General features: G+C 38.9%; 1 protein-coding gene across 7 annotated transcripts in view; it reads left to right on the forward strand.

Moving 5' to 3' along the window:
- LOC126273339 (SAM and SH3 domain-containing protein 1-like) overlaps nucleotides 1-27,432 on the forward strand; it is a 1,103,988-nt gene that overhangs the window by 1,066,621 nt on the left and 9,935 nt on the right. For 3 of the 7 annotated variants that reach the window (XM_049976889.1, XM_049976896.1, XM_049976924.1), the window contains 5 exons: nucleotides 7,887-8,026; nucleotides 9,811-9,912; nucleotides 11,148-11,316; nucleotides 16,664-16,815; nucleotides 24,458-24,682. In XM_049976889.1, coding sequence (XP_049832846.1) covers nucleotides 7,887-8,026; nucleotides 9,811-9,912; nucleotides 11,148-11,316; nucleotides 16,664-16,815; nucleotides 24,458-24,682 — 788 coding nt within the window. The remainder of the gene's footprint in view (nucleotides 1-7,886; nucleotides 8,027-9,810; nucleotides 9,913-11,147; nucleotides 11,317-16,663; nucleotides 16,816-24,457; nucleotides 24,683-27,432) is intronic. The other 4 variants (XM_049976932.1, XM_049976903.1, XM_049976908.1 and 1 more) reach the window with 3 other exon arrangements.

The following is a 27,432-nucleotide window of genomic DNA, read 5'->3' on the forward strand; positions in this document are numbered from 1 at the left end:
CTCACAATTGATAGCACTCTTATTTCTTCTGCTGTGGTGTAAGGGTTCAGAGAGTAAAAGGTGAGAGGTTGCCGTCGAGAAACCACTCTCTGTTGCAGCACTGTGTCAATTGCAGTTTTGCTCACATCCACTCCATTAGAGCCAATAGGGAACCTGTGCACAGGTGAGCCAGCCATGCCACTTGTATTAAACATTGCTTGACTTTATGAAATGCCACTTTTCTCACCAAAGCCCAGAATGGTGGAAGCCTGACAAAATGGATCATGGAATACATGTCTTGCCAATTTATGTCAGTGCCTGCACATTGCACTGTAGCTGGAGATGTGGTTTTCCTATCTTTAACTTCAGTCTCTGGAAACTGCAATGTCCTGTCTCTTATTATGATTATCATTAAAAAAAAAGGTCCCAGTTCCAAATCTTCACTTCAAGAAATCACGACAGTGTCAGCACTGTGGGTATTTTGATGACAAAAAATAATTTCCATATAAATTACAGAAGTGATGATTACTCAATACATAACTTTAATGCACACTAAGTCATAAAAAAAGTAAATATGAAGATTAATGAACAATACTCTATGTTGATGATAAATACTCTATGCCTAACAAGTGATTCACCTTTTTTATCTTACCTTATAAGCTGTATGTTTAGAGAGGTAACATTTCCATAATGCCCAAAACAGACAACTGTGCTGCCCAAAATTAAAGACCTATATCATTAGTACAAGTACTGACAGACAAGTTAAATAATTTTTTTTTAGTCTAACAACCTACTTAACAAAGCCCAATATTGTTTCTGATGTGGGCTGTTGACAATTAAGGCAGTCCTGAAAATATGCAGGCAGCACAGTTATACCACCCAAGTAGATCTAACCAAGGCCTTTGACATTGTTTTACATTAAGAAATTTGACAGATATGGAATAACTGAAACAGAAGTAGCGCTACTGAAACCATATTTGGCAGTTCATATTTGTCGTTAATTCAAATGACAAATCTGGCCTTCTGAATGCAGAATATGGCTTCTCACGAGGGCTTGTGCTGCAACCTTTCTTACTTATTGTCTATGTAAATGACTTGCCCAACATATTACCACATAAATCCATGATGTCCACCAATGACACAGATTTCTTCACGTCACATAAGGATGTACAGTTTGTCGCACAAAAGAACAACCTCATGCTAGAAAATGCAACTCAGTGGTTCTCAGAAAAGAGATTGATATTAAATATCAGTTAAACTAAACACATTTTCATGTTCATTTCCCATATTAACAATGTAGAAAATTAACTGGTGCACTCTGTAAAACTATTAGGCATCTCCCTCAATAGTAAAATTTGCCAGAATACCCACACAAGAAAGATCCACAGTAAGTTGCCAAGAGTTTTGTATCTCATGAGGAAACTAAAGGTTGTGTATGTAAAGAGCTCATGCTTATGGCATACTATGCCTTTTTCCATACACACTTAAACTGTGTAATACTTCTTCGTAGAAGCTCCACTGGGGCAAAAGAAGTTTTTCTCTGCCAGAAGGAAGCTATCAGATGTATCTTAGGATCAAGTAACTTAATTTCTTGGAGTCAATACTTTGTTGAACACAAAATACTTAGTTTCCTATTGGCACATACTCGTAGTAATTATGCATGCCAAATACAATGTCCACATTTATGCAATTAGATCACATGTGCACTCATATGGAATCAGTAACACAGACTTACTGGACATTTGTTAGACTTGAATAAGTATAGTAAAAAATAAATTTTTACATGTTGGTGAAATATTTTTCAACAATATACAATGTGACACAAGGCAATTGTACGAAAATAAATTTAAATTGTTGGTAGAGTCATGTAATAATATTTATATATCTATTTACCATATAGCAGAGATTATGAGTCACATATAGGCACAACAAAAAGACTCTCACAATTATAGTTTTCGGCCATTAAGGCCTTTGTCAACAATAGATACACATACGCACGCACACACACACACACACCCACTCATGCAAACGCAACTCACACACGTGACTGCAGTTTCAGGCAACTGAAACTACAATGCAAGCAGCAGCAGCAGTAGTTCATGATGGGAGTGGCGACTGGGTGCGGTCAAGGAGGAGGCTGGGGCAGGGAAGGGGACAGATAGTATCGGAGGTGTGGCAGAGAGTGAAGTGCTGCAGGGTAGATGGAGAGCATTGGAGAAGTGGGGAGGAGGGAGAAGCAGAAAAGGAGAGAAAGGGAATCTGAGCTGTAGGGTGGATGAGGAAGAACAGTTCAATGAAGTTTTGTGAGCTCCTCTCAAGTCTGCAGACTTGTGTGACGTCTTGCAATGTCATGGAGGAGGAGAAGTTCATTTACATTTTTGTGACGGTGAACATAGGAAGTCAGTTCTACAATTTCCTGAGGGTAGCACAGTACATTCAGAGTTGATCATTGCATCATGTGGCAGGACATCAAAGAGAATACCCACTTAAGAGTCCCAGAAGACACTTGCCATGACTTCACCTGCTGAGTGTGTGGCTTTGAACTTTTTCTTTGGAGAAGGGGTGGTGTAGTGGCAATCCATTGCTGTTTTGTTTTTGGTTTAAGTGATGAACCCATGTGTCATTCATCATCCATGACAATGCTGAACAAAAGATTGTCATGGTCAGCCTCATAACATGTACGCAATTAATTTCGCACAGGTGGTCTTTATTGCTCTTTATGGGCTCCTGTTGCGCGGTGAGTAACCCAGTGGGCACACATCTTTGAGTAACCCAACTGGTGTATGAATGTGTCAGCTCTATCAACAAAAATGTCAAGTTGGGCAGCAAGGCATTTGAGTGTGATTCATTGACCTTCTTGAATGAGAGTGTCCACATATTTCAACATTGCAGGAGTCACAGCTGTGCAACTGGCAGGCATATGAGAGATCAGTGAGGTTTGTTGGACCTTGCTGTGGTGATGACAGATGCCTGGACCAATGAGTTGCCATACTTTTGTTGATTGCCAGGTCTCCATAGACATTCTGTAAGCATCTATGTGTACTGTGATGCTATGATTTTCCATGGAAAGAAATTCAGTGACAGCTCTCTGCTTGTAACACGCCTCTGGTGCAGGTGCTATTTTGAAACCTACATATAGCACTGTCAGCTATTGTAACTTCATGGAACTTCACAGTTTTAAGCAGGAATACACCATTATGTCCCACAACAAATTCCACATCTTTTCACCTGAAACAGGCCAAGAAAAAAAGTATTGTATTACTTATTGAACATTCCTTGTATGTATCACTGTTCACTCACTAACATGGAAATCAACTCAGGATTTCAACATGCAGGCCGTAGTTGTTACAACAGGTAGATGCAGCAGAATAGCACTGTTGTCTGGTGTATCACTATTACTATAAATACATACATCTTGCTACTGTGGATCTCACCATTGCAAATTTTATATGCTGCACACCAGTCTAGAAAGCAGTGGATGACATTCGTACTAGTAACTGTCTGTGATGAGCGAACGGTACACGTTATCTGTGAATTTTCTCTTTGCTTCTTGATTCCTTTGTCCTAATATGGCAGTATTCAAAAGACTTTTAACAAGTGTGTTGTGCCCTGTGATACAACAATGTTGTAGTGACCAGTAATAGTTATAGTACGTTTGTCAGCACTGTATTTCCTTTGTTATGCATTTTTCTGTAAAAATTGTTCATGAAGCAGTCTCCATTTTCAAGAAGGTTTTTTTTTATCTTTGATTAGATGTTAATTGCTCCTGCAGGTCAGTTTTAACTAGATAAAGGGTTACCATGAAGCACATTACACAGGTGTCATTTTTTGTGCTGGCAGTATTACACAAGGGGGATGAAGCTCATGATTTCTGCTCTTTTTCTTATGAGCAAGAGATGGTTTCCTCCACATCTCCTCACCACACTAAAAGAGTGGAGAAAAACTGAGTGGATGTTAACTGCTGTCTACATCCCTATTCCACAACCTATTTTATGATGTGTGGCAGATGGTACTTTTGGTACCACTATCTCTCTCCCCTTCTCTCTACCATTCATGAATTGTGCGTGGTAAGAATGATTGTTGCTAAACCTCCTCATTAGGTCTAATTTATCAGATTCTCTTGTTCTGAGCTTTTCACAAGACTTATATGGAAGGAAGTAGTATGTTACCCAACTCTTTCTGGAATGCACTCACTTGAATGTTCAATAGTAAACCTTTCAAAGATGCACAACACTTCTCTTGTAGCATCTGTTACTGGAGTTTGTTGAGCATCTCTATAATGTTCTTGCCCTGTCTAAACAATCCAATGATGAAATTTGCCACTCTTAATTGAATCTTGTCTCTCTCTTGTATTAATCCTAACTGGTAGGGGTCCCACACTGGTGATAAATTCTTAAGAAATGATTGAACAAGTGCCTTGTAAGCCACTTCTTCCGTGGATGAATTATGTTTCCACAAAATTCTTCCTGTGAATCTCATCTTGGCATCTGATTTTCCTACTAGCTGTTATATGTGGTGAGTCCACTTCAGATTACTCTGGATTGTTACTCCAAGATATTTTATACTAGTTACTATTTCCGGCACTCCTAGGTATTTTACAACAGTTGCTGTTTCCAGTTATGCGACATCCATATTGTAATCGTACACTATAGTCCAACCCATGAAAGATCGTGGTTTATGCATGTTGAGGCACAGACAGGAATGGCACGACTGACAATTCCAAGCAACAGTTGCAAATACACACAAGTGTGTGCTCTCCACTTGAAGGAAGTGTATATCCTGCAAATTATTTCTCACGCTAGCTTGTGCAAAATTTATCACTTAACCCCTCCTAGCAACGATGACAACTTGCTACAAATGAAATACAGATTCACTAAACAACTTGCTACAGTCACTTTTAATGCTTGCATTAGCTACAGTATTCATAGCAGAACACTCAGAACAGTACTGAACTCTCACTGGCTGTTGGAGTATGCATGATGTAGTTGTGCCGGATGAGCCTAAACTTGACTACCATCATTCATGACTTCAGCTACAGTGGATTACTTGCCTACCAATGCACAATATGTTATATTTATTTACGTTCAGAGTCACCTGTTCTCTGCAAATCTTCTTTCAGTTTGCTACGGCTGGTGTTGCTACTGTGTTATAGGCAACCACATCGTCTGCAAACAGCCTCATGGAACTTCTGACATTCTCTGCTAGATTATTTACATGTTGTGAGAACAGTAACAGTCCTCTCACACTTCTCTGGAGCACTTAGATGTGTCAGTTTTGTCCCATTAGGAGCACTGTGTTGAGTTCTGTCTGCAAAGAAGTCTTGAACAGTCACAAATCTGGCCCAATACTCATAAGCATCTATTTTTTTTCACTAAATGGCAGTTTGGAACTGTGTTAAATGCCTTCCTGAAGTCAAGGAACATGGCATTAATCTGAGTGCTGATGGCTGTGGCACTTTAGATCTGATGGACAGACAAGTGAGCCGCTTTTTCAAGATCTCTGTTTGTGGAGTCCATGTCAATTTTTATTAAGAAGACTTTTGTTCTTCAAACATGCCATAATACATGAGTATAAAACATGTTCCACAATTGTACAACTGATTGACAACCCTTCTTGTAAATGGAAATGATCTGTGCTCCTTTTTCGGTTGGTCAGTACCCTTTGTTGCTCAAGTGAGCTTTGATAACCTACAGAATCTTACAGGTGTTTCATCTGGTTCAGATACGTTTCCACTACTAAGCAATTATAGTTGCTTTTTTATATTCAATGATCACTTATCTCAAAATCTGACATGTTGACATTTGTGCAATGGTTAAATAGAGGGATCATATTAGGATCTTCCAGGATGTAACAGTTCTGGAAGATCAATTTCAGTATTTTGGCCTTGTCTCTATCGTCTTCCATTTCTGTGCCAATATGGTCACAGAGTAACAGAATAGATTATTTGTATCCACTTATTGATTGCATAGAAGACCAAAACTTCTTAGGGTTTTTAGTCAGATTAGTTGGCAAAATTTTATTTTCAATATTGTCACAGAAGAAGCTGAGTAGCACAGTCACCATGGTGTAGTGGTTATGATACAAGACTGTTGCAAGGAGGGTCATGAGTTCAGAACTCACCTGAACTGTAAAATTTTAACTTCTATGTTTGGTTCGAGTACATTCTAGAAGTATCCACAAATGTCAAGAATAATTGTACTGGAATGTTCTGTAACTATATATATATACAGTATGTGTTCTGGCTAGAGGCAGTTCGCACTGCACTCTTGTATGTGCAAGTGCTGAATAAACCTTCATTAAGTGAAGTTAGTGTTCATCATTGATCTAATTACACATTCTTGTACATGACATTATTCTGGTGGAGACGCTGGCTATTGGAACTTGTCATAGTGCACATTATCAATGACACAGTGGCTCCCATCAGGCCAAGACAGAGCTGCTGTTTACGTGGCGAGAAACCCGAGTTCAAGCCATATTCAACAGATCGCAGTATATTGGAGAGAGAAGAAGAAGAGGGACATTATGATGACAGCAACTGTGTGCCACCACATGAGATATCCTTCCGGGTTCTCTGGTGATGATGGCCAAGATCCAAATCAGTGGTTGAAGGTATATGAGCATATAGCCACATTTAACAAAAGAGATGACACCGTGTGTTTAGCTAACATATTTTTCTACTTGGAGGGCACTGCCAAGCAATGGTACGAGAAAAAGGAGGAGAAGCTCACAAGCTGAAAAGTATTCCAGTTGGAACTGCACAAGTACTTCGACAACACACAATGACAGAAGTGCAAGGCTGAAGATAAATTAAAGTGCAGGGCATAGCATCCAGGAGAAACTACAACATCCTACATTTAAGATGTCTTGGAGCTGTATAAAATAGTGGATCCTAGAATGAAGAAGGAAGATAAGGTTGTACATCTCAAGGAGGGTGTTGCTAAGGACATGTATCATGTTCTACACCTGAAAGAGGTTTTGACAGCAGACGACTTCATAAAATGGTGCCAGTATATCGAGACAATGCATCAAAAAAAGAATTACAAGCAAGAAGTTTGAACAGCTTCCAAACATTGTATTGATGTCTGTGATGGAGTAAGGAACTGATTTCATAAGTGTTCTTCATCAGATAGTGAGAGAGGAAGTCCAGAAGACACTTGGATTGCACAGCGAGCAAAAAACCGAGACGCTTCGAACAGATCCAGTCTCTCATACTTCCTTTCCCTTTAGAATGGTGAAAAAGTTGAGACCCAGGTAAAGTTATGTTCCTATAATGCCACATGAGGTACCTGTTTGGGATTTCAGTAGCACCAAAAGTGTCACAGCTTTTGCCACTAGTGCCCCAGTTTCATTGAAGCTTTGAGTAGAAGAATGAAACCTGTCAATCCCGGCCAATGCTGTTTCTGTACTGCTGTCAATCCTCTTTGTGTTTGCACACAATACGTGTAGTCCCTCTCCATTTTGTACTGTGCAAAAACTGTATGAAATCATAAAAAATGCAATCAAAGCTGCCAGAACTATTTGAGAAAGAACAAACAGATCTCATTTGTGTTGTCATTTGTAGTGAATGCTAGGAATTCAAAGACATAGGTCTGTTTAACAATAGTATTAAAAAAAATTAAACTGTAGGACTGAGAAACCCATCATGTTTACTGGCAATACATGTGATAAGATATAATTAAAAACCTAAAACTTGAGTTCCCGTTCAAAATCTTAATTGTTTTGTGTTGCATCAATCAGTTATTTCATGATGACACAGTTTCAAAATTGTGTAACAAATATTTTTCCTTGTACAGTATGTAGCATTCAGACTATTACTTTCATGTGTACCATAAAGAAAAATTTTATTTACTCTGTAATATATTGCTGCATATTACTCAAAAACTGAAAAACAAATGTCCTATCTACAGGATCACGATTGTCCACAATGTCAATAGAAACAAGTCGTTCTGAACAGACAGAAAATCCAACTAATATTTCATCACCTTCCTACATTTCTCACATGACAATGGGCAAGGGACGACATTTTCGAAAAACTATGGGATACACAGTAAGTACAGTTTATAACAATTTAACAAAAAAGTTTAATATCTTTAGATCTAGTAATATTTCTCTTAGTTTTCAATAACATTTTTCAAAAATAGTTTATATGTTACTTATACATAGATATCAGTTGAATATAGGAACACCTTTTCTCCTCACCTGGAATCTCTGAAACTACTGACTTATTGTCATGTAATCTATTACAAAAGCTATTTTTGTTGTGAAGTATGAATAAACGGTTGCAGTTTTCTGTTTTTGTTTATTATAAGAATACATTACTCCTTGAGTCTCTTTCTTTCCTATCAATTAAGATTTATAAGTCACTCACCTTTGTTAGCGTATAGTAAGCTATTCATTCCTTGTGTACACTTTTCATGTGCATTTGGTGATGATTTTGCATTATTCTTTTCCCTGTTACATTTTATGTGACACATGTGGCTGTAGGCTCGTAATTTCATATTTCATCTATGGATGTCATCCTCTTTCTTTGTATAAAGAGTAAAGTATAATTACTCCTTGTTGTGTAGTAATTTGATCTTTTTTATTAGAGACTTGTATTTTTGCCTTTTTAAGTACCCAATAAAAATTAACTGTTTTATATAATACCAACATTTGTGTAGTGAAAGGATCAGTACCTCAAATTTGATTGTCATTTGTTCAGGTTTCAGTCACAGTTGCATACCATTTCTTGATAGTGACTAGTTTTATATGTTTATATGCCTGCATTGCAAATTTTGTTAAAGCATAATTTCAGTTACACACTTACATGATATTTTCCTAACACAGATTTGCGTGATAAATGTGGTGTGGCCATAATATAGAAGTGGTACATTTCAGAGACCAGCTAGTCACACCATTACTCAGGCAAAGTGTATTAAAGAGTCAGTTTAGTACTTTCCTGATAATTAACTTTTCACATTAATCTTATGAACAATCAATTTAGTATGTGCAACTACTATGAAAATTTTTTGATAGAACACCTTTCTTTCTAGGTTGCTATTCAAATTACCAATCCTCCAAATTGACTGTTTGACATCAACAGAGTATGATCACACTTAACCAGTATATATCCTCAATGTGCTGGAAACCTGAGGGTACATTTACACTGTATTCTTGCTGTTGGCATCTCTCTGCTGGCATGTTGCACCTCACAACTAGCTGGTAGCTTTGTTGCATTTATGCTACAGCCTTGCTGCTCACTGGGAGCAATAGTGGCACAGCTGTTGATGTAGCTAGCATAGTAAATGTGTCATTGCTGGAGTGGCCTAGAAGCAGCCAATCAGGGCTCAAGTTTCAGGACATACAGTGTTAGTCACAGTGCAAAACACAGAGCAGCATGGTGGAAATCATTGCAAGCAGCATATCAAGCAGTGGTGGTGCACATTAAATGGGCTGGTAAGACTCATTGGGTTTGATTCATCATAGCTGGGCCATGCTGGCCAGCAGCAAGGTGGAAGCATAAATGCAACCTTTGTCCCTTAATATATTATGTTCATGTATTTGTGGCTACTGATTTAAATTTTTCTTGTCTTTTGATCTGTGTTCCAGACAAAAGAGTCACATTATAACACTTACTGCAAACCTTAAAAGTACATCAATGATATTACTTCATCCAAAGTGATTTTTCCTTTAGTATCCTGGAGAGATTTTTAAACAGTATGGATTTTGCTATTAATTCTGAGCTATTCTAATGATAGGAAACTCAATAGATGTTACACAAATAAGACATGAGCTCTTACACAGCACATACACAAACTGTATATGAATAATATTTATTTTCGTCACGAACAGAGCAGAAGCAGTGCAAGTGAAGAAGGTCTTTCTCCAAGTCAGAGTTCTGATTATGAAGATCAAGAGGAGCTACAGAGTGTACAGCAAGTTACAGTTCATGCTGTAAGTACTCTTTTCCAAAAACTACTTCTTTGTACCAGTTCTTGGAAAAGGTGACTCAAGGAATGTGCTATTCAACATCTGCATTTTACATGTATGTATATCTGTTGGATTTTGCATTAAGATGCTGCAAATACTGAAAGAAATTTGAAATTAAGGAAAAAAAACTTACAACAAAACACACACTTAGTCAGCAGCATTGATAACATCTAGGTACACCAGACTAAAAATGTAAAGGATGTCATATTATGCAAAAGTAGTATCTTTGGCCATATAAAAATATCTTTATCATGTGAAAGTTTTCTTTTGCCCTTGTAAATGTAAAGATTGTGATTAACCAACAGCAGCCTGAAATAGAACAGCAGCATCTATTTTCTTAAAACAGACTGTACATACAGTGATGAGGTGTTTTAATATAATGTTGTTAAACAGCACTATGTAGTTAAGACACATCATTTAATATACATTTTTCATTCAAGTGATATTCTTGAAGGTTGTGCTCATTGTTAATGACATTCATGGAAAGTGAGTTTAATGAAGTTTCAGACAGAGAGAGAAAAGAGGTTCACTTATTCTTGGACATGATACAGTTTTCTGAAGAAAAGTGTTTTTTATTAGTGTTACTACAAATGTAATAAATATATTTTGAAAAAAGTGCAAGACAAAACAGTGAGTGATTTTGTGTCCCAGAAAATATTTACCAGAATACAAATCCTACATATTTCGGTTTGGTCCCAAGTCGACCATACAGTATCTTTGGGTACTTATCATGAGTTTTGTAACTTTTACTGCTTTGTATGTAAGAAAAATGTGAAACTGACCTATAGGTCAGGTTCTTCATCTGTTATACCTGGCCACCTAAGTTGGCCCACAAATGTGAAGGTAAATACAATCCAATTCCAGGAAGATTGTGACAAGTGAAGAACTGTCATGTTCAAACAGTCACACACTAGGTTGAGAATGTTTTGTCTAAAAAATGCATATATTCTTAAGTGTGAATGACAAATGCTTTGACAGGTGTCCATGAATGACATCAAATCAGACTCGCTGTTTTGTTGTTTCTAATCCTGATGTAACTTTACATAAAATATTAATAATTATTGTAGTTTACCACTTTCTATCTCCTAGTTAACAAGATGGATATAATTTTGTGTAGTAGTTCTGAAATTAATATTTTTATGATTGCCATGTTGCCGTTCACATAGTAATATGTATGATCTCTCTTTGATCCATGACAGACGGAGTCAGGATGCCGAGCGGGTGTGACTCTGAGTACACGTTCTAAGGGGCTGAGACAGGATGTACAGAAGAAAGGGTCACGCCTTCGGTCAGCTGCAGCTGATGGTACGGAGAAAGCTTTTCCCTCAACAAGCTCTGTAGAGAGCTTACCCAGTGGCTCTGGCTCCAGTATGTACTTTTTCAAATGCTAAATGAGAGTTTGGAGTATCAAGAAATAGGACTTAAGGCCAGAAGAAATATTCTCCCAATAACATAAAATTGTAATTTCAGTTTAACTAAGGGATGAATGTACTCATAAAATAACTGTATTAATCACCTATAAACTTCATTTTTGGAGTCTGTTTCATATGTGTTACTGAATTCGTCTTAAACTTTTGAGTTATTCTGCCGCCTTTCATCCAAACAGTACATTTATCAGTGGTGCACGACACTTTCTCAATTAGTCTACATAAGACTCCCTCTGAATTTCAGTGTTCAATATGTTCTAAGAGTCCCATATTGCATATGCCAAGGTTGTATTCTGTCACACTATGCAAATAGAAGTTAATGACCCTGTGATCTAAATTATATCAAAAGAGCAAATTAAAGATTCTTTCTGAAAACATTTATCAGAAGAACTTTTGTCTCCAAGAATAAAATAGAAGCATTCTGTATCCATTGCAGAAACTAATACAAAAAGTGTTTCATTCTTTTTCTGAGATTTTTCTGAGTATGAGCTGTTATTCATCTTTCTCTATTAAATCTCGTTGTCAGTCTTTAAAGTTCTTATCTGAACTACAGGAACCGTGACTGTTTTGTTTTTCATATACCAAATAGAATTTTTATCATTTGTCATTTACTTTACAGTACTTCTTTAGGAAACTTGGTGGCATTTGTTTCATACATGCTGCAGACTTGAGAGCCATTTAGTAAGATAATGAACTCGTGTTACCTTTGTAGAAGCATTGCATCAGCATGTACTTAGAAATTCATCTTTGTATAATTACCAGCATTCCTCATAATCTTTTTACAGAAACTATCTATTAAATTGTTAGAATGCACATGCAACTCCTTGAAGCTGTTACAATTTTTAATCAGGACTTTTACTTATTTTTTATGTGACTACCCTTCTTTTATTTTCTTAGAAATTGCTTCAACCAATTTGGTTTTCCATATGTATAACTTTGATTTTGTTGAATTAAAGAAAAATGACATTAGAAATGAAGCAGAGGAAAGTATGAAAATGTGGTCTCATTAAAGTTGCACTTCCTCTCATTACAATATCATCATGGAATCACTGCAAACACATTATTTCTATTGACAATGCTTCCTGGCAGTATTTTGTAAATAAAAAAGTGGTGCCTTATAATTGGGCACCAAAGCATTGTAGAAACATCTGAGGCAATACTGAATCCATGACTTATATTAGAGGATAGACTCAACAGATATCCTATGTATATGTGTAGTTTAGAGGAAGCATTTGACAATGCTGACTGAAATACAATCTTTGAATCTTAAGGGAGCAGTGATAAAATATAGGGATCAAGAGGTTTTCTAAAATTTGTAAAAAACAAGACTGCAGTTAGAAGAGTCAAAGAATGTGAAAGGGAAATAGTAATGGAGAAATGAATGAGACAAGGTTGTAGCATCTGCTGGGTGTCACTTAATATGTGGATGATCAGTTGAACAGAATGGATGATGTCTTGAAAGGAGATTATAAGACGAAACTCAACAGAAATAAAATAAGGGTAATGGAATGTAGTCAAATTAAGTTAGGTGATTCTAACAGAATTATATAGGAGAAATGAGACACTAAAAGTAGTTGATGAATTGAGGAGGTTGCAGAAGAAAGTGTTAACTCACAAGAGCATATTTTGTGTTAGTGTGTGTTATATGTTTGGCTAAATTCCAAGACAAGAAACTAAGTACAATAAGAGAAAGCAGTTTGTATAATACAATATTTTTTTATATTAAAAACAAAGATTCCAAGACTTACCAAGTGGGAAAGCGCCAGTAGATAGGCACAATAAATAAAACGCACAAACATACACACAGAATTTCCAGCTTTCGCAACTGGTGGCTGCTTCGTCAGGAAAGAGGGAAGGAAAAGGAAAGATGAACACACACACACACACACACACACACACACACACACACACACACACACACACACACACACACACACACACACACACACACACACACACACACACATATATCCATCCATACATACATACACAGACACAAGCAGACATATTTCAATTGAAATATGTCTGCGTGTGTGTGTGTGTGTGTGTGTGTGCGAGTGCGCGCGAGTATATACCTATCCTTTTTTCCCCCTAAGGTAAGTCTTTCCGCTCCCGGGATTGGAATGACTCCTTACCCTCTCCCTTAAAACCCACATCCTTTCATCTTTCCTTTTCCTTCCCTCTTTCCTGACGAAGCAGCCGCCAGTTGCGAAAGCTCGAAATTCTGTGTGTATGTTTGTGCGTTTTATTTATTGTGCCTATCTACCGGCGCTTTCCCGCTTGGTGAGTCTTGGAATCTTTGTTTTTAATATATTTTTCCCATGTGGAAGTTTCTTTCTATTTTATTTACATCATCAGAATATTTTTTTAGTAATACTTTTGGAACTACTTGTTACCAGCAGGTGAAAGAACACAATAGGTACTGTGTTAAGACTAATCCTTACTAATTTGAATGTTACCACTTTCTTCTGCTGACACTTTCAATTTTGCTATTTGAGTTGCAAAGCAGCGGATGATGGATGAAGAAGAGAAGATATCAAATTCAACTGTTGATAGCAAAAAAAGTATTTATGAAAAAGAAAAATTTGTTAGCATCAAATATAAATTAGTGTTAGGAAGTATTTTCTGGAAGTATTTGCAAGGAGTGTAGTCTTGTACGGAAGTAAAACATGGTTGATAAACAAATTAGAGAAGACAAGTGAAACACAAAGAGAAGAAGATATGAATTAGATAGGATATATTAGGAAAGTACTAATGAAAGATGAAGTTCCTTAGAGGCAGAAGGAAGGAATGAGGTGGGAGCTAATATGGGCATACAGGCAGTTGGAAGAGACCGACCAATAGTGACTGAAGCAGGAGGAGTTGTTGGAATGAAAACTGTCAGAGGCACAGTTCCCATTTATGCAGTCCAGAAAATCTGGGGTTATGGAGCAGGCACCACATAGCATGATATGCAAGACAACCAAGAAATAAACCACATTGTGATTAGCTGCATGATCCACAACTGAATGATCCAGTTGATCCTCAGTCCTGAAAGTTGACCATTAATCTAGACTGATGGTGGTCATACACTTGTAGAATGCTGTGCAGTAGTTACAGTGAAACTGGTAGCCGACATAGCTACATTCACATGTGGTTTTTCTTTCAATACAATATGTAATTCGAATAACAAGGGAAGAATAGAAGGTGGTGGTTTGATGTATGAGAAAAGTTTTCTATCTAACTATTCTGTTTGTCTTTTCGGGTTTAAAACAAGACCAAAGTAGGCACAGAAGGGGATTTATATAGGTTTGATTGGTTAACAAATACCACTTTAGGGCATGATCAGGAATTAGTTCAATTTTTTGAATTCTGGATGGATCTGTATCACAAAGGGACAGAACTTTGTGGTTGGGCTCAAGTTTAGAAGGAGTTTTTGGTGTATATCAGAATAATGAACATAATATCTATTTGTTAACAAGGCAAGGAGAGATGTGTGTATCTGCTTAGGACACAACAAAAATTTTAACATACTCTGAGAGTAGTTTTGTTTAAGACTACAAACGATATTTTTAACGTTTGGGTCAAAATTCAATAGAATGGAAACATCTTTTATTACTATCTCAGTTTCCCAGTGGTATTACTTCTTCTCCTTCACAGTAATGACCAACATGCATCTCTGCAACAATGTGTGGTATCACTAGCTTATCTTAAACTGGTGAGCTCAGTCAGCAGGAGGAGTGTGTTTGTATGTGTCTTTGAACTCTATGAACTGATTTTGCTATCCTGTAATTTATTTTTCTATAAAAGTAACAGTAGAGTCAGACGGATACCTGAATAAGTTTATGGAAAAAGCACCTGAGATCTAAATACTGAATTTCTCCTCTCCATTGTCTCAGGAATAAGAGCCTGCTTATGAATGTCCTTACAAACCACACTTCCTACATTAAATTTTTGTTCTGACTTTTGACATATGTATGTAAAACTGAAGTACAGAAGAATAGAAACTGGATTTCAGTAGTGAGAAGTGATGGTGAGAGATGAATAGATAGGGAAGGGTAAAATATTACTTTGTGCAGAGCATACAGTGTTCATAAAAGTTAGATCCACGGGGAGGAAATGGGTTGGTGCAGGATGACTGTCACTAATACCACGTGTAAGATTATGAAAATGAGGTCACTGGACAAAAAATGACCCCTAACGAAATCATTACAAGCTTAATTTATTTAATACCATGTAATTCTGCCCCCTGACTTGATAACCACCTGGATTTGATTAAGAACTGAGTCCACAAGGTTGTGCAGGTACATTGCGTCCAGGTAAGGCCTTTACTGAGGCTTTTAGCATGCAGTTCCATCAAACTGCTGGCTGATGTCGGTGTTTTACTTGTCACTTCATCATGTCCCACAGATTTTCTATGGGATTCAAGTCCGGTGATTTTGCATGCCAATCAAGATATAATAGGGTGGGTCAGTGTTCAGAAAACCAGTCACATATTGTTCCAGCCTTATGAACTTTGCTGTTATTGTCTTTATCTGCCTGTGTGAGCAGTGGCCTGACTCCAAATGTTCATTGCATGCAGTTCCTAACCCAATGTTCTCTTCATAGCAGGTGGGATGGACCTTCATTCACGTCCTGCAGCAATACCTGTTAGGTCAGGAAGCGATTCTGCTTCACAAGCGGTGACAAATGTCACCGGTCTCTCTCAGTCAGGGTCTTACTATGACCTCAATTCTGAAATTGCATTTCATGGCCTCTGATTGTAGGCATGTTGAACAGTCTGCTGTGAAATAGCAACTTCACATACCATATGGCCATGGGTACAGCCAAACATAATTTCCCCTTTTTGCTACTTTGTCATGTCCTCACATTTACCCATGTTTAAATCCAATGTCTGCTTGAAACATCAATGTCTCAGTGATTACTGCTGCCTTGTGCTCACATAGAGGCAATGGGTGTGCAGTTGAGTATGGGACTTGATTCTGCACAATCTAGAAGAGCTTCAGGATTCATCTGTACGTGTGCACTGAGGTGACATATTGTCTGGTGAGCTTAGAATATGTTTTGATCTTAATGAGTTGGAAAACCATGAAATTGTAGCTGAGAACCAAGATTAAATCATTGCACACATTGAAAATATTTTTAACTTTTTATTCTATGACAGAGACGGGAACATGGATGCATGTTAATCACCTTGGCTTCCACAATGAGCTTCTGCTCTCATGCTTTTAAATTATTGGCTTCCTTGTGTAAATAATTTCTTAAGCAATGAAAATGTGTTACAGTTACTTCATTCTTGTCTCAAACAGGTACCCAGGCCCTTGTACCAGCAAGCAGTAATCATAGTTCAATATCAGCTGAAGACTGTGATACTTCCATAATTGGACCAGTTATAGGGAGAGCCCGGGCCCTTGTTGATTACACTCCTAGCCCATACGACAAGGATGCTCTCAGATTTAAGGTATGAAATGGAGGAAAATACTGGATGCACTAATGAGTGTGGTATACTTGCTAGAAGAGACTAAGCAAATTAATCATTAAGTGCCAAAGAAATTTCTACTAATTCCTTTGTTTAACACAATTTTAAACTATGATAAAATAACTGGGAGCTAAAATATAAAATGAGCAAATCTATTTATTAGCCCCTCAATAATTAATCAGTATCAGAAAAGTCCATCATAAAAATAAATAAAAAGTTAGTTTTGAACAAAGAAAATGCTGCCATTACCAGCAGCAGCACTCAAATTGCAAACTAAATTTTCAATTTTTCAGTACAAAAGTACTCTGTAGTTTTACAATAGTTATGTATCATTCTGAGATGAAGGTGATAATACGAGCATAAGTAAATTATTTAAGTTAAAAATCTTTCTTTAATGATTCCAGAGAGTCAAGAGGAAAAAAATATAGTGATCAAAAAGAGAAGAAACAATAAATCACTTTCTAAAACAGTGAAACAGCTTGACAAATCCATATACATACTTTGGAGGGCAAATAATCATGTTGATGTGGTGTTAATGAAAATAGTATCAACACGATAGGGCAGATATAATGGTGACAAATGAAAAGGAATCATATAGGCATACAGAAGGCTTTAATATAACTTAAACAGAGTGCAGAGGGCATGCTAGAAAAATAAGCTATATTTAAATTTATTTGTCAGTCATTGATAGCTTTTGTTAGCATAGATATTACACATTATTACAGTAATAATGATATAAAATAGCTGACTCAACAAAAGCAAATTCAGAACTCAACCAAAGAACTGTGGATGTAAAAATTCTTTGCATTTCAGTGTACACCAATGAATTTAAACAATGGAAAATCCAAGATGGAATGCTACAATAATATGATAAGAATAGTCCATATAGCGGAGATGTTGATTCACAGATAGACACTACAAAAAGACTGTCAGAAAGTGAGCTTTCGGCTGACAAGGTCTTCATCAGAAATACACACACACACACACACACACACACACACACACACACACACGGCCACAGTTTCTGGCTGCTGAGTCCACATTATTAACAGTAGTGCATGGTGGGAGAAGCAAGCAAGTTGTGGGATTAAGGAGGAGGCTGAGGTGCAATAAAGGGCTGTATAGTGCTGGAATGGGAACAGGGAAGGGGCTAGATGGGTATGGACAATGACTAAAGAAGGTTGAGGCCAGGACGGTTAAGGAAATTTAGGATATATGGCAGGGAGAGTTCCCACCTGCGCAATTCAGAAAAGCAGGTGTCAGAGGGAAGGATCCATATGGCACAGGCTGCGAAGCAGCCACTGAAATGAAGTACACTGTATTGAAATGATAATTAAATCAAGACCCTATGCTGCCAACAGGGATTGTATATACATCAACGGGGACAGTTGAAAATCTGTGCCCTGACTGTGACTTGAACCCAGGATCTCCTGCTCAGGTGGCAGATGCTCTATCCATCTGAGCCACTGAGGGATATGCAAATGCTCATGCATTGCCCGAAGTCTTGTGGGACTCAGTAAGGTTGTCTGCCACAAGTAATGAGTGTAATGGGCAGGGGCACCATGAATGTAGTGTGTGGACATTAAGTTGGGAATGTGGGTCTCACAGGGAGCATGCAAAGGATAAGTCCCTGTAGTTGCACTATCCTCTGTGGCCCTGGTGGCTCAGATGGATAGAGCATCTGCCATGTAAGCAGGAGATCCCAGGGATAGAGACCCAGTCGGGGCATACATTTTCAACTCTCCCCGTTGATATATATCAACGCCAGCTGGCAGCGTAGGGTCTTGATTTAATTATCATTTCATTCTTGTGAGCTGCACAGTCACTGGTGGTATCTGTTCTTTCGGACATGTCTGAAAGAACAGACACCATCTTCATATACACTGTGTTAGGTAGGGTGCTCCAAAATGGGGTGGTCCAGCTGTTCCCTGATCACAGTTTGTAGGTGGCCACTCATAGTTGTCATGTCCAGGTAGAATACAGCTCAGTGGTTGCAGCTTAACTTGTAGATCATATGATTGGTTTCACAGGTAGCCCAGCCTTTGAGTGAGAGGTGATGCTTATGATCGGACTGAAATATGTCGTGGTGGGAGGATGTATGGGACAGGTCTTGCATCTAGGCCTGTTACAGGGGTAATAGCTATGAGGCAAGGGGTTGGGAGCAGGGGTTGTGTAGGGATGGATGAAGATATTGTGTAGGTTCGGTGGGTGATGGAATCCACTGTGGGGTGTGGGGGAGGGTGGAAAGATAGTGGGTATGACATTCCTCTTTTCAGGGCACAACAAGAGGTAGTTGAAATCCTGGCAGAGAATGTGTTAGTGTCCTGGGTGATACTGAGACACAAGGGGAATGCTCCTCTGTGGCCGGGCAGTGGGATGTTGGGAGGTGGTGGGTGACTGGAGAGATCAGGCACCCTACCCTATAATCCTACCTGCTGCCAAAGGCTCCACTTCCGGTGCTTTGAACCACAAGAATTGTCTGGCAGAAGGACTCTGGCAGCTGTCAGACTCATTCACCTACAGACCTTACGACAGTGATCCCATTCCAGAAATCCAGTAGGATTTCCAGCCCCTCCTCAAGTTCTTAGACCCCTCCCATCTCCCCAGAGTCCACCTCTCACCTCACCCTTACCATTCCGCTCACTCCTACCTTAACATGCTCCCTAATGTCCATAAACCTAACCACCTATGATTTCCCATTGTGGCCAGTCACTGTTCCCCCACTGAGAGAATCTCTTTTCTCGTAGACCAACACCTTCAGCCTATTACCTGCAACCTACCCTACTGTATAAAAAATACCAACCACTTTCTCCACCATCTCTGCACAGTTACTGTTCCTTTACCACATGGTGCCCTGCCCATCACTTTTGATGCCACCTCCCTTTACACTAATTTACCTAATGCCCATGGTCTTATTGCTATAGAACACTACCTTTCCCAATGCCTGATGGATTCCAATCCTACAACATCTCTTCTAGTCGCCATGACAAACTTTATCCTCACCCACAATTACTTTTCCTTTGAAGGCATTACCTAAAAGCAAATCTGGGGTACAGCTAAGGGCACATGCATTGCACCATACTATGCCATCTTACTTGTGGGCCATCTAGAGGAAACATTCCTAAACACCCAGAATACCAAACCCCTCATCTGGTTCAGATTCATTGATGACATCTTCATCATCTGAATCAAGGATGAGAACACTGTATCAAAATTTCTCCAGAACCTCAACACCTTCTCCGCCATTCGAGTCACGTGGTCCTACTCAACCCAACAAGCCAGATTCCTTGACGTTGACCTCCATCTCAAAGATGGCTACATCAGTACCTCCATCCATGTCAAACCTACCAACCATCAGCAGTATTTACACTTCAACAGCTGCCACTGATTCCATTTCAAGAAGTACCTTCCATACAACCTAGCCACCCATGGCTGATGCATCTGTAGTGATGAGAAGATCCTCCTGAAATATACCGACGCTCTCCGAGGCCTTCACAGACCATTATTACCATCCCAGCCTTGTACAAAAGCTGATCTCTCATACCTTATCTGTCCAGTCACCCACCACCTCCCAACATCCTATTGCCCAGCTACAGAGGAGCATTCCCCTCATGTCTCAATATCACCCATGACTGGAGCAACTGAATTACATTCTCTGCCAGGCTTTCAACTACATCTCGCCATGCCTTGAAATGAGGTATGTCCTACCTACTATCCTTCCCACCCTTCCCAAAGTGGTACTCCATTGCCCACTTAACTTACATGATATCCTCACCCATCCCTACACAACCCCTGCTCCCAACTACTTGCCTCATGGCTCATATCCCTGTAAAAGACCTTGATGCAAGACCTGTCCCATACCTCCTCCCACCACCACCTGCTCCAGTCCAGTAACAAACATCACCTATCCCTTCAAAGACAAGGCTACCAGTGAAACCAGTCATGTGATCTACAAGCTTTCTGTCCCAATGAATGGCCACCTACAAACTGTGGCCAAGAAACAGCTGGACCATCCTGTTGCTGAGCATGCCACCCAACATAACTTTCTTCAATTCAATGACTACTTCACAGCCTGTGCCATCCGTATCCTTCCCAACAACACCTGCTTTTCTGAATTATGCATGGGGGACGCTTCCCAGAAATATATCCTATGTTCTCATAATCCTCCTGGTCTCAACCTTCATTAGTCATTGTCCTTACCCATCTAGTCCCTTCCTTGTTCCCATTCCAGCACTATTCGGCCTTTTATTCCATCAATGCACCCACTGTCTTTTTACTTCTTTCCCTTTCTGTACCCCCCCCCCCCCCCACCACCATCACCACCACCATCCCCCACCCCCCACCACCCCGCCCCATCCCATCCTCCATCTAACCTCCTGACTGCACCTAATTGCCCTACTCTCTCTCCACCTTGTTCCTGTATCCTCCCACAAGCAGCACTTTACTGCCCCCATCCATACTCTGCTCATACTCTATCCCTCCCCACCCAGCCTCCTCATTACCCCCCCCCCCCCCCCACCACCACCACCACTTGGTTGTCTCTCCCATCTTGTGCTGCTGTCCACAGTTTGGCCTCAGCAGCCAGAGACTGTGGTCACTTGTGTGTGAGTTATATTTGCATGACTGTGTATGTTGTCTATTTCTGACAAAGGCCTTGTTTGTCCAAAGCCCACTTTCTGACAGTCTTTTTGTTGGCCCTAACTGTGACTTTGCTATATGGAGAGTAACAACTGTCCTTTTCATAATATTTATATTATGAAATTATTTGCTTACTAAGTGGCTGAAAATTTCTACATGTGTACACAAGCTAAGAAACTTTTTAAAGGAATGACAAGGAAGATATTTTTGATAAATAATCATCATGATTCCAAAAACATTTAATTTAAAAAGCTTGTGGGGTAGCACACTACACATGTCATGAACACTGTGTAGAAACAATTGTTGCAGAAATCCTGAAGGAGCATTTGATGTCATTAAAGGACAAAAAATGCTTTTAAAAGAATCAGGGTTAAGAAAGCTGTTCACTGCCTGCTGTTGCTGTATTCCCTTAAGAACAAAGGGTTGTACTACCACAAAAGGATGCTAACTGGAAATGCTAAAGTTAATTAAAGGGTTAACAGTTGCTTCAGTGAAAACTTGGAGAATTTCCCTTTTGCACTCAGTATAAAATTTTAAACAAGTGCCTGTTAGCCATATCTCCAGTATTGGTGACACAGTACCAACATGTTTAAACTGCAGAATGCAGTCCATGGGTGGTCACACTGTATGGGAAGGATTTTTTGGTGTAAAGGAATGGCAGCTATCAAAATGCAGATACAGTTACATGGTGCCTTCAGAATGGTGGAGGCCAACATCCAGGAAGATGGAACATTGGGTTGAGGAGAAGTAAATGATATGAATGGGAGACAAGGTGTTGAGGTTGTGAAGGAATTAAGGTAAGGTATCCTGGTTCTGAGTACAGATCAGGGTGATATCATTAGTGAACATGAACCAGACTGGGGTTGGAGATTTTGGGAGGTTAGGAAGGTTTCCTCTAGATGGTCCATAAGCAGGTTGGCATAGGAGGATGCCATGCAGGTCTCCATGGCTGTGAATCTGATTTTCTTTGTATGTCTTCCCTTCAAAGCTGAAGTAGTTGCGTGTGAAGATATAATTGGTAAGGTGTGTATGGAATGAAGTAGTTGGTTTAGAGTCTGAAGGATGATGGGAGAGGCAAGGCCATGTGCATTGAGGGTTTTGGTGTATGGGAGGGTGGCATCAGCAGTGATGAGCAGGAATCCATGAGGTAAAGGGGTGGGGGTGGTGCAGAGTCAGTGAAGGAAGTGGTCTAGTATGTTTGATGTGGGAGGCTAGTCTTGGGACTGCAAAGGAGCACTTGCCCTCTCCTCTCCCAATATCACTCTGGACTGGAACAACTGAACCACATCCTCCGCAGGGCTTTGATTATATATCAACACATCCTGAAATAAGAGTCATTCCATGCAGGGCCTTCCCATCCTTCCTAAAGTGGTGGTGTTCCATCACACAACCAACCATGCCTATGCCACTCACATTCCCAACCCCTTGCCACAGGAATCATATTCAAGTAGAAAAACTATGATTTTTAATCAATGCTGACAAATAAATAATGAAATAGTTGGCTGTGACTTTGCTAGTTTTAAAGGTTTGTAGCCAAAAGACATATTATGGAGTACTAAGGAGCTGACTGAACATAAACAGTTGCCCAGTTCACTTCTTTTAGTACACACTGTGCTCAAGCTTTAACAAAATAGTCACAAAAGTCAATTATGATATTGGAAACTAGTTACAGCCTGAAAAATGGTAAATGGTTTTTGTAGTGAATCAAATATGTAAATTATTGCATTCCTTCACATGCATTAAATTTACAGTAGATTATGCGCAAGAATTAGATGAACAAAAATTATCATCATATTTAGTAGAAACTGTATTATTGAACAGTCTGTAATAATACAGATGTTCACGAGGCCATTTGCGCCTAGAATCTTTGTTGAGATTCAAGCCTGCAGAGCTTAGCTTTGTGTTGATTGCCCTATTCTGTTGCCTCATTGGCAGAAGGAATGACGAAGATAATAAGTGAGCATTGTGCATAAAAAGTGTATTTGGTATGGAATTTACACTTTAATTCAAAACAAGGTAACAGATACTGGGCTTCTATCTATAAGAATTCTGATTTGTCACCCTCTTGACAATTTGTACATTAATTTCAACAGTGCTCTCATCTGCTTAAAACAGACAATGGTGCCAAAAGGATTATGCATGAATTGAAAGCACTTAAGTTACCTAATGCTCTCAAAGGACTGGTTTGTCAAAAATTAAACAATAAAAACTCCAGATAAGAATATCAACAGTGTAGGAAAAGACAGATTACTACTTACCATAAGGAAGACACATACATTTAGGTTTCAGCCACAGCCCTCATTGGTAAAAAAAAAAAAAAAAAAAAAAAAAAAAAAAAAAAAAAAAAAACCACATGACCACCAACTTTAGCACTGTGGGCCAAGATGCTGGAGTTGGTAGTCGTGTGTGAATGAGGTGTGAATCCTCTGTTTGTGTGTGTGTGTGTGTGTGTGCGTGCGTGTGTGTGTGTGTGTGTGTGTGTGTGCGTGCGTGTGTGTGTGTGTGTGTGTGTGTGTGTATTTTACTGCCGAGGGCTGTGTCCAAAAGCTATATGTGAGTGTCTTTTAATTGTGCCTGTCTGAAACTTTATGCCCCTCCTTTACCATAAGTAGTGATCTGTCTTTTCCTACATTTTCAAAAGATTAGTTTATTTGTGATGGACCCAAATGTCATCATGTAATTTAGCACATGACATGAATTGTTGGATCTAACCATGTAAACTTTAGTATGAAAGTCTATCTTCCTAGTAATGTCATAATGTGAGGCTATTCACACAGTAGTCCAGGAAACACTAAAAGCACACGTTTAGTACATTTCAGATGAGAAACAATATGTGCCTTTGCTGAACATAACATAAATGGCAGTGTAGGCTACACTCAGTGATTAACAGAGAGCAACTATAATGTGTAAAAACAGTGTTTCATTGGATATCATACAAATCAGCCAGAAACCATTAATTTCATAAATATATGATTTTACTTTTCAGAAAGGAGACATCATTGACATAGTTACAATGAATCCCAGTGGGCTGTGGAAAGGTATTTTGCACAACAAAGTAGGTACTTTCAAATTCATCAATGTTGAAGTCCTGACTGAGAAAGGAAGATCCAGCAAACGTCATCACTCTAGTGGAAAGTACTCTCATCACTGTGTTTCTGCTAAGGGAAAGCCACACTCCGTGGAAGATCTACTTCGGAGAATAAATCTTGAGGTAGCTATAAACATATTACATAATATGCATTAAAATATCATTCACATCTCTCCCACTTCTTGCAGCCCATTCCATAACCCCTTCTTTCTTTATCTTCACTTTCAGCAGCATTATTCCCATGATTTGTCAAGAGTAATATTTGCAGATGGAGACTAGAACTCAGCTCCAGATTTCTGGGTATTTTTGAACTGAGCTCAAAGAAGAGCATAAATTATTGGCAATTTCCATTCTTTCAGAACATATAAATTATGCAAATTTTTGTGTGTCCCAACTCTCTCTAGCCCATTACCTACAAATGCTATCAATACCTTAGCACAAATTTTGAAGATCAAAATTGTAAATGTGGAGCTTGTTGTGGAAATGGAATCATGTTAGAAGAGACTAAAACTTGTGTATGCTGGATGATGTGAGACTGAGTTAACTTGAGTTGAGAGTAATGGGATTTTATGGAGATAATTGATAAACTTACCACCTTCAGCATAAGGGATGCATGCATGCATGCATACTCTAGCTCTAAAAAGGATTATTGCAAACACTAGCAAAGTTTTGTTCTTTTACATGTGCTGTCAATGACACGATACTTCCACTCTTGGATAACTTGTTTCCTTTACTCCTAAATTATTTACATTCTGTTCAAAACATTTTCATTTAACTTACTAACTACTAAGCTAATTTATGGTGCATGAGCTCTTGCTCACTTTTGATCACTAGTTAACATATTTGGTATTCCTCTCTGTTATATTATTCTTAATTCCAAATGTTCTTACAAATCTGTCCCAATTAGCCCTTTGGTATTCTTGGAATTTTTACCAACTTCTGTAAAGCTACTTATTGTCTTCTTCTCTGCTTTTGAACTCTGGAAAAAAAGTTGGTATACCTGGAAAGACGGCATTGATTTTGATCCAGTGGTGGCATATGCCACCTGTGAGAATAGTAGAAGTACTGATAATGGTTTCAATGTTGTCTGCCAACAGATAACATAGTGGCATAACTACCAGAGCACTATCTGTGTCTACCATTCAACTGGGAATGCTCACACCCAGAAGGCTCAGTGTGGTTCAAATGTGTGAAGCAAGCAGGGAACCATGTCACGGAGATGCACTCATGTTTCCTACAGCCAACTGAGCAGGTTTGAAAGGGGTCAAATTGTGGCCTTCCAAGTGGTCCTTTGAGATAAATGCTGTGTCAGTTCTGCAATCATGCTGGTATCAGTGGTCACAAAGACATTCTCGCACCTGTAGTTGAGGTCCTGTATGTCCTGCCAGGATCATCATATTGTAAGGGCAGCAGTGGCAGATCGTAGAGCTACCACAGAACAGATAAGATGACTTGGGATCCCAGATGTGTCAGAACGGATTGTTGCAAACTGCTAATTAGCAATGGGATTACGGGCATGTGCACCTCTAGCCCATCTTCCACTCATGCCACAGGAAGGACGTGCATGACTCAACTGCTGTTGCCACAGGATCACTCAGAAGATGGAATAGCATTCTGCGGTCTTCAGCAATGAAAGCAGATTCTACCTATAAGCAAATGATGTTCATTAGCATGTACAAAGTAGACCTGGTGAGCACTGTCTCAAATAGTGCATTTGTCCAAGACACACTGGCCCCATCGCATGTATTATGGTCTGGAGCATGATAAGCTATAACTCTCATTCACATTTGGTGTTTCTGGAGGGGATAGTAACCAGCACTCAGTACATGCAGACTGCAGTTAGACCTGTTCTTTTGCTATGCTTGCAACAGAAGGTGATATGTTGTTCCAACATAACAATGCTCACCCACACACTGCCCGTGAAACTCAATGTGCTCTGCAAGAAGTGCAGCAACTTCCCTGGCCAGCACTATCTCCAGACTGTCTCCAATTCAGCACATATGGGATATGATGGGACTAGAAGTGACTCATCAACCAACAACTCTTACAGGACTACATGAACAGGTCAAACAGGCATAGTATAACATATCCCAGGACAGTATTTGCCATCTGTATGATCAACTGGAAGTCAAGGTCAGCACCAGCATTGCCAACTGTGGAGGCTACACCATGTACTAATATCATTGTTTGAGCATAGGTTGTTACCTGAAACCTCAGAACCACATGTACTATTGATCGGTAAAGGTAATCATTTAATGTACTCCATATGCACTGCTACAGCAATAAATTTAGAGAGAACTGGAAACCACTAAAAAAAGAGTGTAATAATTTTTTATTCTGGCAGTATATATGAGACAGCTCATCAGTGTCAAAACATAAACAATCTATTAAATATATAGACTGCTTACAATTGTGGTGTGTCCTTTGGTACAGTATGCCACAGTTACTGCTCAGTTTGGCTTAATATTTTCATAATGTTAGACATGACTTTTACCTCTAGTCATGATGTTTTGATGCACTGTTACCATTTTATGACTTGATCAATAATGATCTGTGTAACTGACTTATCTGGTAACTTTAAAATGTATTTCAGTTTGAAACTAGATGCCACATAAATAAAATTGATTATGCGCCATGCAAGATTCTGACCATGTTAGGTTTTGTAGACGGGATTGCCAACATTTTTTGCAGACTTCAATGTAATATTCTGGCTTATAGCACAATTTTCTAATGCTAACAATTAAAGTACAGAAGGTATTCATTTGACAGGATCATGCAATAAGTATATTATGTAAAGCTACTAACAGAGCACCTTGCAGAAGCCTCTTCATAGACCTTGGAATCCTTACACTCATATATCAATACGTTTACTC

Source organism: Schistocerca gregaria, chromosome 1 (genome assembly GCF_023897955.1).
Source record: "Schistocerca gregaria isolate iqSchGreg1 chromosome 1, iqSchGreg1.2, whole genome shotgun sequence".
In the NCBI taxonomy this organism is placed as follows: Eukaryota; Metazoa; Arthropoda; class Insecta; order Orthoptera; family Acrididae; genus Schistocerca; species Schistocerca gregaria.